Consider the following 16,120-nt stretch of genomic DNA (forward strand, 5'->3'; position numbering starts at 1 on the left):
ATACATTAAATAACCTTACCAACCAGTCAACAATACAGTCACCCCCTCTTTTTAATAAATTCCACTGCAATACCATCCAAACCCGCTGCCCTGGCGGCTTTCATCTTCCTCAAAGGTTTTACTACCTCTTCTCCGTTTACCAAATCATTTTCCCTAACCCTCTCACTTTGCACACCACCTCGACCAAAACACCCTATATCTGCCACTCTATCATCAAACACATTCAAACAACCTTCAAAATACTCACTCCATCTCCTTCTCACATCACCACTACTTGTTATCACCTCCCCATTAGCCCCCTTCACTGAAGTTCCCATTTGTTCCCTTGTCTTACGCACTTTATTTACCTCCTTCCAAAACATCTTTTTATTCTCCCTAAAATTTAATGATACTCTCTCACCCCAACTCTCATTTGCCCTCTTTTTCACTTCTTGCATCTTTCTCTTGACCTCCTATATATTACACCCTAACAGCAGGTTTATAACGAGACCATATTTACCTCATTAACTTACCATGCTTTCAGATAAAGCAGCTATGCCTGTTAGTAATCTATAGCAAAAAAGTGAAATATAAACTTTTACTTACTTATTAACTAACACAAATTTGCACAGTAATTCTAAATGCAGTTTTCAGTATCCCCAAGTCAGAAGTGTGAATCAGTGACCAAAAAACATCTAGATATAGTGGAACTTCTCTGAGCAAATGGAGTGTTCACCAGATTAGCCAGTTTCTGGGACATTTTGTATTTTGGAACTGGGATCATTTAACAGTAAACACCTGTGCTACTACGACTACTTTTAATACTATCAACACCACTACCCTACCACTGCTACTATCACCACCACCACCACCACCACAACTAATTCTACTACTATCATGCTCATCATCAATAGTAAACCACCACCACAACTAATTCAACTACTATCATGCTCATCATCAATATTACTATTATCAGAGAAACTAGAGAAAAAAAATAAATAATTACAATTATCATCCTTTTTCTCTTTATACGGGCAGTAGCACTCCACTGCAAATTACTTCAATTACTGTACAAAGATATTTTTTAAAAACAAAAAGATCAGGAAATGCTTTAAAGCTGGAGAGAATTTTGACTATCTAAAAGTTCATTCTTGAGAAAGATTACAATTTCCACTGGACTGATGAAACCAGCCTAACTTGCCACACATGACATAATTTTTGTTCCAACTCACAACTTTATTTAGCCTAACCTAACCTATCCTGGAGTTGAAAGAATGCTTTAGAAGTTTTGATGCAAGCCATCAAATCTCAGTGCTAACTAGATCTAAATATAAGACTGGGTGATGCAGCAACTGAGGGCATAACTAAGAGCTAGGGATCCCGGCATAAATGTAAATGGGTAAAAGGTAGTTGAGCAGGAATTCATGGTTTAACAAAAAGAAAAAGTTGGACGTATAAGTCTAAGCCATCTCAAGCAAAGTCTAGGCAAGGCAACCAACTATGCAAATATCACAGCAAGTATCACCCTTCCAACACTATTCAACTATGTGATCCAACACAATTCTCAATGGCTGAGAAATTTAAGTGGTTATCCAGTGCTATAATGCCACTTTAAGGTCCTCATGGATATCACATACATTTAGTTATATATACTGTGCTTTACATTACAGCAATGACATAAAGGTGTCTGAATTTTCAAGCAAACACTACAATCTAAACCTGTGGCATGCATTTGGCTGCTGCTTCCCCAAGCTTCCCCATGGAGACTGGCCACTCGATGATTGACTGTTTTAACACCTTCCCTTGAACAGCTAAGCTGAGGAGATATCTTCCTTTTTTGTCTTTCTCTTATCACTTAACTTTCTGTTCATTATGAGTCAGGTTACAAACACTTGTGAAGCCTTGATCAATTTCTGTTTTCATTCTTTTTAACTATTCTTTGCCTGACGTGGCCTTGATTGGGGAATGTTATTTCCACATGCCATGTCGATTACTATCACAGAAAAATATCTAATAGAAGAAAAGCTTAAATGTTAGTTCTTCAGAGGAAACCATTCAAAATTAGAATAATCACATGTTTGTTGAAGATATCTGTTTAGGAAAACCTAACTTGCTTTAGGTATGAAATGTAAATTCACCTGGCAGCAGTGAGCAACATCTTTGAAATTCTTGTTGAGTTGGACCGACTTTACTTCTGGATTAATTAGCTGGATTTCACTGCGGCCTATATGGAACAGCATAGTGCGGTTGAAGTCATGACTTAACATCTGAAAAAAATAGTTTGTTTAATATATTTACCAACTCCACAATCCAGCAAATGATTAATAATTGTATGATCATAAAAATAGATATAGTTACACTTTCTTTAAAAAAAACTGTTTAGAAAAACAAGCATACCTTTTCCTAAGTTGAAAGCAAGGCAACATCATTGAATGACATTCACACAATTTTGTCATAAACCATTTAGGAGTTTCATAACCAACATCATTATAAAAACACAATATCTTTTATAATTCTATTTTCTGTATTCAAATTACAGTACTTCATATAAAACTTTTCCAGACAATGAGTCAATAACTATCTCCAAACCATGAGGTATATACACCATAGAAGCAATGCTGGAGACAATTAATGATATGAACAGTAGCCAAAACAAATACCTGTGCATAATTTGTGGGAAACAATATGAGCCCATAGTTAATAAATATTGGTATACTGGGGCTTCTTGGGCTGGAGGTTGGTAGCCCTGTATTAATAAGAAAGCCATATGTTGATTTATTGTGATATCCTCTGTCGAATTCATTAATAAAGTCTGTAATATCTGTAAACAGCCTTATGGAGTCTCTCACCATGACCATGACCATGACACATTCACGGGCCACCCATGGTCGAGCACATAGGTTCGAATCCTGGTTGTGGCAGTTGGTCCACAATCAACTCAGTTGTTCACCCACCCCTAGGGGTTGGTCGATAACATGGGTACCTGAGTCAGGCTGTCAATGGACTGAACCAGGGCATGTGAAACATCTGGGTTAACCATGGAAAGGTCTGTGGGGCCTGGAGGTGGACAGGGAGCTGTGGTTTCAGTGCATTACACATGACAGCTAGAGACTGAGTGTGAACAAATGTGGTCTTTTTTGTCTGTTTTCCTGGTGCTACCTCACTGAAGTGGGGGTCAGCAACCCTGTTTCCTGTGGAGAGGGGTAGCGACAGGAATGGACGAAGGCAAGCAAGTGCGAATATGTACATGTGTATATGTCTGTGTATGTGTACGTATATGTATGTAATGTTGATATGTATGTGTATGTGCGTATATGGGTGCTTACGTATATATACACGTATATGAGTGGAGGGGCCATTCTTCATCTGTTTCCTGGAGCTACCTCGCTGATGCAGGAAACAGCGATAATGTATATAAAAAAAATTTTACCACTTTGGAGACCCAGTGAAAGCTTGATCTTCCATTTCAGTTACTTTTCAACAAGCGGCTACCCCTTACTCTAAACAGTGTTGTTCTGTAATGGTATGTTATCTCTCCTCATATTGATAAGCATCTGATATGGCATCAGAAGTGTATGCTACTATAGTGTTGTTTTGCATGAATACCTAAATCCAGGAACTGAACCTCATGGGGGTTGGATCACCAGGGAGAATTGCCAAGTAGTAGTTAAGCGAGATCTGAGCATTCAGTATGCTGGTAGAAGCAGACATTCTGAGGACACCTAACCACATGACAAAAGGCCCCATATTCCTCAGACTTTCTGCAAGTACTGTATGTGAAATTTATGAGATTTTATCCTAAAGTTTGAGTGAGTGATCACTTACATAGAGTGCTTTGCCACCTCAGTGAGCCTAGCCTGTCAGACTCAAAAAGAGTTCTCTTCTTAGACACTTTTGAGCCATGATAGTTTAAGTTGATGGGTACATACTACCTTCCCACTCACCAAACTGGTTCAGGTATTCTTTATGAGTACACTTTAATTCTTGATGGTCCAAGTAACCTGAGAGTACTGATATATAGTGGTGGTATGAGAACAACTAATCTGTTTTTTGCAATTTGTGAATGACTAAGAATTGAGGTTTAGTCATATGGAGCCCTTTAAGAAAGCTACTATACCATCATCTGCTGGGCCTCCCATATCAACTATGGTTCCATATAATTTTGGACTAGCTTACCTTTAACTCACTTTCACCATGGCGGTATCCACGACTCTTTTGAGTCATGCTGCCAATGGAACCTGCACGGGCTCTCATTCCATGGTCCTGACCAGGAATCGGCCTGTAGTACAAAAAGAATATACAAATGAATAAGCAATCATAGCCATGGCACTTATGAGAAATAAATTCAAGCAAGCTATCAATATAATTTAACATTTTCCGTATCGAAAAAGCCAAACAGAAGTGTAAAGTCTTTCCCGAACATTCAATCATTCACTACTCATCACATTAGTGCAACATACAAAACAGATGACAATATATCATTTACATTAATTCACCTGTCACAAAGTAAAGCTATCTACCTATCTATCACGCTCTCTCCCGCATTAGTGAGGTAGCGCAAGGAAACAGACAAAAGAATGTCCCAAGCCACCCACATACACATGTATATACATATATATATATATATATATATATACATACACAGACATATACATATAAACATGTACATAATTCATACTTGCTGCCTTTATTCATTCCCATTGCCACCCCGCCACACATGAAATGACAACCCCCTCCCCCCACACACATGTGAGGTAGCACTAGGAAAAGACAAAAAAGGTCATTCGTTCACACTCACTCTCTAACCAAAACCACAGCTCCTTCTCCACATCCAGGCCCCACAAAACTTTCCACGGTTTACCCCAAACGATTCACATGACCTGGTTCAATCCATTGACAGTACATCAACCCCGGTATATCACATCGTTCCAATTCACTCTATTCCTTGCACACCTTTAACCCTCCTGCATGTTCAGGCCCCAATTGCTTAAAATCTTTTTCACTTCATCCTTCCAGTGGATGTTAAATGTGATGTTTTTCAAAATACGATGAAAAGACAAGGAGATGGAGTGAGTATATTGAAGATTTGCTAAATGTGTTCGATGATAAGACATAAGGTATTTTGGTCAGGGTGGTGTGAGAGGTGAGTGGGTTAAGGAGAATGGTTTGGTTAAGAGGGAAAAGATGGTGAAAGCTTTGCAGATGAAATCCGGCAAGGATGGTATTGCAGTAGAATCTATCAAAAAAGGGAGTGACTTTTCTAAGTATTTCTCACATACATTCTTCAAAGCAAACACCTGATCAACACATCCTCTACCACTTCTGAAACCACACTGCTCTTCCCCAATCTGATGCTCTGTACCTGCCTTTACCCTCTCAGTCAATACCCTCCCATATAATTTCCCAGGAATACTCAACAAAGTTATACCTCTGTAATTTGAACACTCACCCTTATCCCCTTTGCCTTTATACAATGGCACTATGCATCCATTTCGCCAATCCTCAGGCACTTCACCATGAACGATGCATACATTGAATATCCTTACCAACCAGTCAACAATACAGTCACCCCCTTTTTTAATAAATTCCACTACAATACCATCCAAACCCACCACCTTGCCGGCTTTCATCTTCCGCAAAGCTTTCACTACTTCTTCTCTGTTTACCAAACCATTCTCCCTGACCCACTCGCTTTGCACACTAACTTGACCAAAACACTCTATATCAGCCACTCTATCATCAAAAACATTCAACAAACCTTCAAAATGAGTATTTTGAAGGTTTGTTGAATGACCATCTCCTTCTCACTTCACCACTACTTGTTATTACCTCCCCATTTGCCCCCGTCACCGATGTTCCCATTTGTTCTCTTGTCTTACGCACCTTCTTTACTTCCTTCCAAAACATCTTTTTTTTCTCCCTAAAATTTAACGATACTCTCTCACTCCAACTCTCATTTGCCCTCTTTTACACCTCTTGCACCTTTCTCTTGACCTCCTGCCGCTTTCCTTTATACATCTCCCAATCATTCGCACTACTCCCCTCCAAATCCCGTCCAAATGCCTATCTCTTCTCTTTCACTAACAATCTTACTTCATCCCACCACTCACTACCCTTTCTAATCTGCCCACCTACCACATTTCTCATGCCACAAGCATCTTTTGCACAAGCCATCACTGCTTCCCTAAATACATCTCATTTCTCCCCCACTCTCCTTACATCATTTGCTCTCACCTTCTGCCATTCTACACTCAATCTCACTTGGTACTTCCTCACACAAGTCTCCTTTCCAAGCTCTCTTACTCTCACCACTCTCTTCACCCCAACATTATCTCTTCTTTTCTGAAAACCTCAACAAATCTTCACCTTCACCTCCACTAGATAACGATCAGACATCCCTCCAGTTGCCCCTCTCAGCACATTAACATCCTAAAGTCTCTCTTTCACGCATCTATCAATTAACACGTAATCGAATAATGCTCTCTGGCCATCTCTCCTACTTACATACTTACTTATGTATATCTTTTTTTTTAACCAGATATTCCCAATCATTAGTCCTTTTTCAGCACACAAATTTACAAGCTCTTCACTATTTCCATTTACAACACTGAACACCCCATGTACACCAATCACACCTGCAACTGCCACATTACTCACCTTTGCATTCAAATCACCCATCACTATAACCTGGTCTGATGCATCAGAGCTGCTACCACACTCACTCAACTGCTCCCAAAACACTTTCCTCTCATGATCTTTCTCCTCATGACTGGGTGCATAGGCACCAACAATCACCCATCTCTTTCCATCCACTTTCAGTTTTACCCATATCAATCTCGAGTTTACTTTCTTACACTCTATCACATACTCCTACAACTCTTGCTTCAGGAGTAATGCTACTCCTTACTTTGCTCTTGTCCTCTCACCAACCCCTGACTTTACTCCCAAGACATTCCTACACCACTCTTCACCTTTACCCTTGAGCTTCATGAATTTCACTCAGAGCCAAAACATCCAGGTTCCTTCCCTCAAATATATACCTATCTCTCCTTTTTTCTCATCTTGATTACATCCACACACATTTAGACATCCCAATCTGAGCCTTCGAGGATGATAAGTACTCCCCGCATGACTCCTTCTTCTGTTTCCCCTTTTAGAAAGTTAAAATGCAAGGAGGGGAGATTTTCTAGACCCCCGCTCCTGTCCCCTTTAGTTGCCTTCTACGACACATGGGGGATGAGTTGGAAGTATTCTTTTTCCCCTATCCCCCGGGATATATAACCTAAAAATCATGCAAAGAAAACATATTTAATAAATGCTAAATCTGAATACCATATAATGAAGACAAGTAAAACCCTATGGTGAGTAAAGAAACATTTAACATAGCTATCTGTTATTCACTGTGTGTCTTTTAACAATGAGCTTCCAAAAGAGTGAATTGTGTTACTCTTAAAAGATAAAAGCAAATATATGTGCAAGTTAGGTAAACTAAGTGTGTTGGGTGCCAAGTGATGAAATATTGTACTATATCATGTCAGTAGCAATAACACAGTAAGCACATCATCAGCAAACGTGCATATACTTATCTAGAGCATCAAATACAATAAGTTCACTTCATTTTTTGTTTCTCATAGTTTTTCTTGATATTTCCTTCATACCTGTCCACTGCCTTCTGCATTAATGAGGTAGCACCAGGAAGAGATGATCATGATCTCATTCTTTCACATCCACTCTCCAAATATCCTGTACAATGCACCAAAACCAGAGCTCCCTAATGACACCCAGGCCCAACAGACCTTTCTATGGTTTTCCCTAAAAGCTTCATATGTAATGCTTCAATCTATAGACAGCATATCACCCTTTGTATTAATACAGTGTTCCAATTCACTCTATTCCATGCATGCCCTAAACTCTCAAAAGCTTTCCCACTCCATTCTTCCTTCTCCAGATTCAGTTTTCTTTTCCTTGACCCCTCCACTTCTGACAAATCTACCCTCTTTGCTGAATATGGTAAAACCAATTCAGCACACCCTCTTCAGGTTTCTAAAACATACTCCCCTCATTTCCACACCTCCCTCTTACACAATCATTTCTTACTCAAGCAACCCTCCTTACACCACATACTGTCCTCAAACACTTAATTTCCAACACATTCATCCTCTTCCATACTTCTTCATCCAGAGCCCACACCTCTAATCCATACAAAATTGTTGAGACTACTACTTCATCAAACTTATCCATCTTTGCCCACACAGACAATTATCCCTTTCCACACTCCTCAATGTAACAGGAGAATAGCCTCATAACCCACAGTATGTCTCAATCCATCTCAACTTTCTCCTTTCAAACACTCTCCTAAACTCAGTCAACAACTGCAATTTTTCACTAGAATCTGCCACCAGAAGAAAATCACCAGCAAACAAAAACTGACTCATATCTCAGGCCCCCCTACCTACAAAAAACTGGATACCTGCTCCTCTTTCCTAGACTCTTGCATTCATCTCTCTCAAAACCCCATATATAAAAAAAAATCAGACATGGTGACATCATACAGCCCTGATGGAGACCCACTTTCATCGGAACTATTCAACTTCCTCTCTAACTACTTGCATAAATGCTTTACTGTCTTGGTAAAAACTCCTCACTGCTTCTGTAAGCTTTTCTTCCACACCATATATGTTCAGCAACTTCCAAAGAACATCTCTATAAAACCTATCATATGCTTTCTCCAGATCCAAAAATACCACAAACAAATCCTTCTGTTTCTCTTAGTTTCTCATACAAGTTCCTCAAAGCAAACACCTGATCCATCAATACGACCTTTACCACTTGAACACACAATGCTCCTCCCCAATTTGAAGCTTTGTGCATGCCACCACCCTCTCAACCACCACTCTCCCTACCAGCAAACCAAATACACTTATGAAACTTATACCTCTGTAATCTTAAGATTCACTTGTGTCCATCTTGCCGTTATACAATAGCAATATACCCCCAATCCCTAAGCATCTCAACATAAGCCATACAAACTTAAAACCAATCAACAACACAGACACCTTTCTAGCGAAATCTAACTGAAATACCATCCACTCTAGCCACCTTGCCACACTCTATCTAACAATAAACCTTCAACACCTCTTTCCTTTTCAAGGAGTCACATGCCATGACTCACACTTTGCATACCTCCTTAACCCAATCTTCCTACATCTGCTACCTTATCATCTAAAACATTCAACAATCCTTTAGGAACTCACTCCATCTCTCCTTCACCTCATCTTTGCCAATTACAGTTTCCTCATTTTGCCTTCTTCACACTTCTTTCCAAAAATTATCTTATTCTCCCTGAATCCTGCTGATATTCACTCACCCCCATCTCTCATTTGTCCTCTTTTTCAGTCTCTGCACCTTCCTCTTGTCCACCTGCTGTTTTCTCTTGTGAATCTCTCACATTCCTACCCTGCATATAATGCCCATACATTTCTCTTTCATGCCACCACTCACTACCCTTTCTCAAATGCCCATTTTTCGCTTTCCAAGTACCATCTATTTCTCTTGTAATTCAGCTTTGCTCAATTAAAAACATCCCATTCCTTACCCACTCCCCTAGCTTCATTCATTTTCTCCTTTTGCCATTTTACACTCAATCTCTCCTGATTTGTCCTAACACAAGCCTTATTTCCAAGGTCAATCACTTTCACCATCCTCTTCCCACCCATATTTTTTTCTCTTTACTGAAAACCTCAACAGATCTTCACCCTTGCTCTCACCAAATAATAATCAAATATTATACCAAATATTATACCTACCCTGCATATAATGCCCATACATTTCTCTTTCATGCCACCACTCACTACCCTTTCTCAAATGCCCATTTTTTGCTTTCCAAGTGCCATCTATTTCTCTTGTAATTCAGCTTTGCTCAATTAAAAACATCCCATTCCTTACCCACTCCCCTAGCTTCATTCATTCTCTCCTTTTGCCATTTTACACTCAATCTCTCCTGATTTGTCCTAACACAAGCCTTATTTCCAAGGTCAATCACTTTCACCATCCTCTTCCCACCCATATTTTTTTCTCTTTACTGAAAACCTCAACAGATCTTCACCCTTGCCCTCACCAAATAATAATAAAATATTATACCAAATATTATACCTACCCTGCATATAATGCCCATACATTTCTCTTTCATGCCACCACTCACTACCCTTTCTCAAATGCCCATTTTTTGCTTTCCAAGTGCCATCTATTTCTCTTGTAATTCAGCTTTGCTCAATTAAAAACATCCCATTCCTTACCCACTCCCCTAGCTTCATTCATTCTCTCCTTTTGCCATTTTACACTCAATCTCTCCTGATTTGTCCTAACACAAGCCTTATTTCCAAGGTCAATCACTTTCACCATCCTCTTCCCACCCATATTTTTTTCTCTTTAATGAAAACCTCAACAGATCTTCAACCTTGCCCTCACCAAATAATAATCAAATATTATACCAGCAGCCCCTATCATAGCATTCACATCCAAGTCTTCCTTTAACATGCTTATAAATTAGTACATAATCCAACAATAATTACTTACCATCTTCCTGCTCATCCACATATACTTATATATCTACCTTTTTTAAACCACCTTCTCAGCACACAACTTTACAAGCTGTTCACCATTTTCATTATCATGCTTGAGTACCCCATGCACCCTAATTATATCCTCAAATGCCACATTATTCACTCACATTCAAATCACCCACCATCAATTCCCAACTTCTTGCATCAATATTGCTAACACACTCACTCAGCTCCTCCCAAAACACTCATCACCCTTCCTCATTCCTTTTGCTTCCAGGAACATATTTCCTATTACTTAAGATAACTAAAATCTTTTACATTTTTTTTTGATACACCCCTGTAATAGAACATCCCAAGATTTTGGGGATTTGTAGTTTAAGGATGCTGCCTCATCAGCTGTTGGTATACAATGCCAACAGTGATGTTTCATCAGTATTATAAACCTGAGCCGTTGTAAGAACTTCATCAGCAATTTAATTTAGACTCTTCAATAAAGCTCTTGGCTGCCTCATGACCAACAGAGGCTCTATTCCTACACCCTCTATGTCATATGCCATGATTTTCTTTACATTTTCTTATTCATTACAAAGTATAATCATATTATGTTGTTGATTTTATCTCAGAAAATCTTGGCTTGGACAAACAACTCAAGTAAAACCAACATTACTTTCTTGCTCCTCTTCTGATGAGCCTATTCCATCATTACATATATAGCTCATTACCATTATCCTGTTAAAATATTCAATGCTTGCCCATAAACTTCAGTACATCAGTATCTATACATCCCCTCCCTGACATATATCCAAGTTCCGTTCTGACCAACTAGTCAGATCTCAAAATGGAAATAAGTCAGACGTATGTCAGAATGGCATAAAGAATTCATTTACTTCTACAGCATTCTTTTATCCTACTCAATTTCTATCATGATTATCTCGTTCTTTATTAACCAGCTTTATCATATGATCCTGTAGTTTCTTTTTACCTTTTATTAAAGACTCTTAGGTTCATATTTCATCATTTCTATTCTTTAATTCATATTTTTGTTTCAGTTGTATGTACAGATGGTTGTAAGTTGCACTGGATGTAAGTAGGAGAGAGCTTGTATAAAATATTGTTCACATCATCACAAGTTAAGGTATCCATCCCAAAGTCCTCACTAAGGTTTCTGACAGACTACTCTCTAAATTCTGCAATAACTCCACTTTCTTTACAACTATGGGGCTGCCTGTTGGTCTTTTAATATTACAATGGACAGACAGAGTAAAACTATTGAAAAAATTACAGTAACCACCTGACAAATCCAATACATACACAGCATTGAACATGCTTGCTTAGCACACCAACCAGACAATGCTTCATTCAAAAAACATAACAGTAAAGTTGGAAAATAATCATGGTTTTCAGAAAAAGTTGTGGATTATTTTTCATTCAATTTCAAAAGGGATATTTTTCAAATGCGTCCAATTTTCAGATAATTACAATTTTCAGACGACCAGATTTAGAGCGATACGTATGTATACACAAAAAAAATCATATTCCATACAGTCAGAACAATAAATAAGTAAAAACAAAGAGTTCCTAGACAGCTAGAGACTGAGTGTAAACGAATGTGGCCTCTGTTGTCTTTTCCTAGTGCTACCTCACGCTCGTACATAGGGGGAGGGGGTGCCATTTCATGTGTAGCATGGTGGCGACGGAAATGGATGAAAGCAGCAAGTATGAACATGTGCATGTGTATATATGTATATATCTGTGTATGTATAAGTATGTATACGTTGAAATGTTTAGGTATGTATATGTGCGTGTGTGGGCATGTATGTATATACATGTGTATGTGGGTGGGTTGGGCCATTTTTTCATCTGTTTCCTTACACTACCTCGCTAATGCGGGAGACAGCGACAAAGTATAATAAAAAACAATAAAGAGTTCCTACCTGCGAAACAAGATACTAGAATCTCCACTGATTGTCCTGAGTCGCTGACGGAAGGGTTCAACAACTGTCAATTCTGCCTTTGCTTCTCCTTCTGACTCTGAGAGCTCTTTCTGATCTCCAAGACCTAAAGTAAATCAAAAAGCATTTCAAATATTTCAAGGTATCAAATATTAATTAAAGGCACTAAGAATTTTGCTAACTTTTTATAAAAGAGATCCATTATGTCTAGTTACAATCTAATTAATAACAATAAAAGAAGGTATAGTACAAAATCAACAAAACAGAGTAAGAAACAGAAAACCAATGAGACTCACTCTCAGAGGCAGGTGTTTCATATTCCCCTTCAGAAACACTGGCAGACCTAGAATAAGTGACCATTTCAACAGGAGGTGGTAAACTGGGCTGGTTAGAAACTGGTGTACCCACTTCCATAGATGAAGGTGGGCCAGTAAGACTAGACAGAGGGTTTGCAGTTTTGGTTGGGGAATCTGGAGGCTGTTCGGTGCTTGACCACAGAGTAAATCGCACCTTAGGGTGCTTCTGAGTTTCTTTATCTTCATGTTCTTGTTTTCCTTGATCAGATGGACTAGTTTTCCCGAGGTCCTAATCAAAGAATACAAATTTGAGTGACTAAATTCATCTTCTTGGATTAGTAATAGTAATAATATCAACAATAAAATACGTTAATAAAAGGCCTCCTTCCTGTCCTCTCACAAAAGCCAGAAGGCCAAAAGCTTGTCAGGCCTCTAAAGTCAAGGTGGCTGGACCCTACTCCTGGGAGTCCAACTAAACAAAGCATTTGACATTCCAGCACATGTCTTAATAAGATAATAATTATGACCCCAGAAAAGTTATCCAGTTATGATCCTCCACTGTGATTGATCTTAAGGTCTGACCACCAATCAATAAGCGCCATATACTACGGTGAGTGGGAAGCAAGTGCAAGTCCTTCAAGGTGCTCCTTTCAGAATGCAGATATTAGTCTATCTAAGCAAACCTGATCACTTACACTTAATGGCTTTTGAAGGACTAATACTGTACAATGACTTAATATTTTCTGCAGCTAACAGTTGCCTGAACAGAAGTGTACTGCATACTAAATTATCTATCTTGTTTGTTGTTTACAGTTAAACATTGCTTAAATCTTAAATACCTATCCAAACTTGTAAGTTTTTGAACCAATAAATTCATCCATTCTTGGAAACTAAAGCTTTGGAAGGGAGATTTATGTGAGGAATTACCAGGAGAGATTGAGTATAGAATGGCACAAGGTGAGAGGAAAAGATGTGAGGGGACTGGGTGAGGAATGGGATGTATTTAGGGAAGCAGTGATGGCATGTGCAAGAGATGCATGTGGCATAAGAAAGGTGGGAGGTGGGCAGATTACAAAGGGTAATGAGCGTGGGATGACGTAAAGCTGATAAAGAAAGAAAAGAAAAGAGAGGCATTTGGACAATACTTACAAGGAAGAAGTGCAAATGACAGGGAGATGTGTAAGAGAAAGTGGCAGGAGGTCAAGAGGAAGGAGCAGGAGTTGAAAAAGAGGAAAAATGAGAGTTATGGTCAAAGAGTATCATTAGACTTTAGGAAGAATAAAAAGACGTCTTGGAAGGAGGTAAATAACGTGCATAATACAGGAGAACAATTGGGAACATTGGTGAGTGGGGCACGGGTGGAAGTGGTAACAGTTAGTGATGAAGTGAGGGGGAGATGGAGTGAGTATTTCAAAGGTGTGCTGAATGTGTGTGATTACAGAGTGGCAGATGTACAGTGTTTTGGTTAGGGTGGTGTACAAAGTGACCTCATGCCACTTTCTTTTATATATCTCCCAGTCATTTGCACTCCTTCCTTGCAAGTACTGTCCAAACACCTCTCTTTTCTCTTTCACTTTACTTCATCCCACCACTCACTATCCTTTCTAATCTGCTCACCTCCCATCTTTCTCATGCCACATGCATCTTATGCACATGTCATCACTGCTTCCCTAAATACATCCCATTCCTCACCTACTCTCCTCACGTCATTTGCTCTCACCCCCTTGCCATTCTACACTCAATCTCTCCTGGTAGTTCCTCACACAATTCTCCTTTCCAAGCTCACTTACTCTCATCACTCTCTTCTCCCAAAACATTTTCTCTTCTTTTTTTGAAAACCTCTACAAATCTTCACCTTTGCCTCAACAAGATAGGGATCAGACATCCCTCCAGCTGCCCCTCTCAGCACATTAACATCCAAAAGTCTCTCTTTTACATGCCTATCAATTAAAACAATCCAATAACACCCTTTGACCATCTCTCCTACTCATATACGTATACTTATTTATATCTCTCTTTTTAAATCAGGTATTCCCAATCACCAGTCATTTTTCAGCACACAAATCATACACAAGCTCTTCACCATTCCCATTTGCAACACTAAATACAATATGTGCACCAATTATACCCTCAACTGCCACATTACTCACCTCTCGCATTTAAATCACCCATCACTAAAACCCTGTATTATGCACTCACTCAGCTGCTTCTAAAACACTTGACTCTCATGATCTTTCTTCTCATGACCAGGTGCATAAGCACCAATAATCACCCATCTCTCTCCATCCACTTTCAGTTTTACCTACATCAATCTAGAATTTACTCTCTTACACTTTACCACACACTCCCATAACTCCTGCTTCAGGAGTAGTGCTATTCCTTCCTTAGCTCTTGTCCTCTCACCAACCCCTGACTTTATTCCCAAGACTTTCCCAAACCATTTTTCCCCTTTACCCTTGAACTTCGTTTCACTCAGAACCAGAACATCCAGGTTTCTTTCCTCAGACATACTACCTATCTCTCCTTTCTTCTTATCTTGGTTCCATCCACACACGTTTAGACACCCTAATCTGAGCCTTTGAGGAGGATGAGCACTCCCCGCTTGACTCCTTCTGTTTCCCCTTTTAGAAACTGACATACATGGAAAGGAGGGTTTCCAGCCCCTGCTCCTGCTCACTTTAGCTGCATTCTACAACATGCAGTGAATACGTGAACCTAATAACCTTGCTCTTATTCACATTTACCCTCAACTTTCACCTTACACATGGTAAATGCTTCACATGCATCACATCTATGCCAAGAAGCAGAATACAGAGATGATCAGCAATACTAATGTCTGGGCAAGATTCTATATATGCCATCCTTCTCTTTATTCGTAAAATGGTGTGTGATAAACGTTTACAAAATTCTTTTGATTTTCTAAAATAAAAAGTATTTTTGAAATTTACATGAGATGCTTATACTTTACCTGAATCATCAGTTATTACCTGAAAAGATAATCTTCCCTTAATGCACTTTTCCTCTAGTATTCACAAAAGAAATGGAAGTCTTACACCGAGATCTTCCTTTTCTGAACTGACATACATGTACACTGAACTATTCTGCATACTGATCTAATTAAACTCACATTTTATTCACATACACAGAAAAACCATAAACAACAGGCTTCAGAACAACAGAATTTGCAGAAAACAAAACCTATTTTGTAAAACTTATGTAATTAAACAAATAAAGTAAATTACAAAAGTAAAGATGACAAAATTTGGCATATGCAGCCAATGAGTCACTTACATGAAAATGCACTCCTCCAATTACATTTTTAACCTAGTCA

The 16,120-nt window shown here is 38.9% G+C and overlaps 1 protein-coding gene across 1 annotated transcript in view; it reads right to left on the reverse strand.

Annotated features, from left to right (window-relative positions):
* plx (PTB_TBC1D1_like and TBC domain-containing protein plx) overlaps positions 1-16,120 on the reverse strand; it is a 108,791-nt gene that overhangs the window by 77,754 nt on the left and 14,917 nt on the right. Inside the window, exons 7-10 of the mRNA XM_071694664.1 lie at positions 12,790-13,078; positions 12,476-12,599; positions 4,156-4,258; positions 2,118-2,246 (exon numbers count right to left, since the gene is read on the reverse strand). Of these exons, the coding sequence (XP_071550765.1) occupies positions 2,118-2,246; positions 4,156-4,258; positions 12,476-12,599; positions 12,790-13,078 (645 nt within the window). The remainder of the gene's footprint in view (positions 1-2,117; positions 2,247-4,155; positions 4,259-12,475; positions 12,600-12,789; positions 13,079-16,120) is intronic.

This window comes from Panulirus ornatus, chromosome 57 (genome assembly GCF_036320965.1).
Source record: "Panulirus ornatus isolate Po-2019 chromosome 57, ASM3632096v1, whole genome shotgun sequence".
In the NCBI taxonomy this organism is placed as follows: Eukaryota; Metazoa; Arthropoda; class Malacostraca; order Decapoda; family Palinuridae; genus Panulirus; species Panulirus ornatus.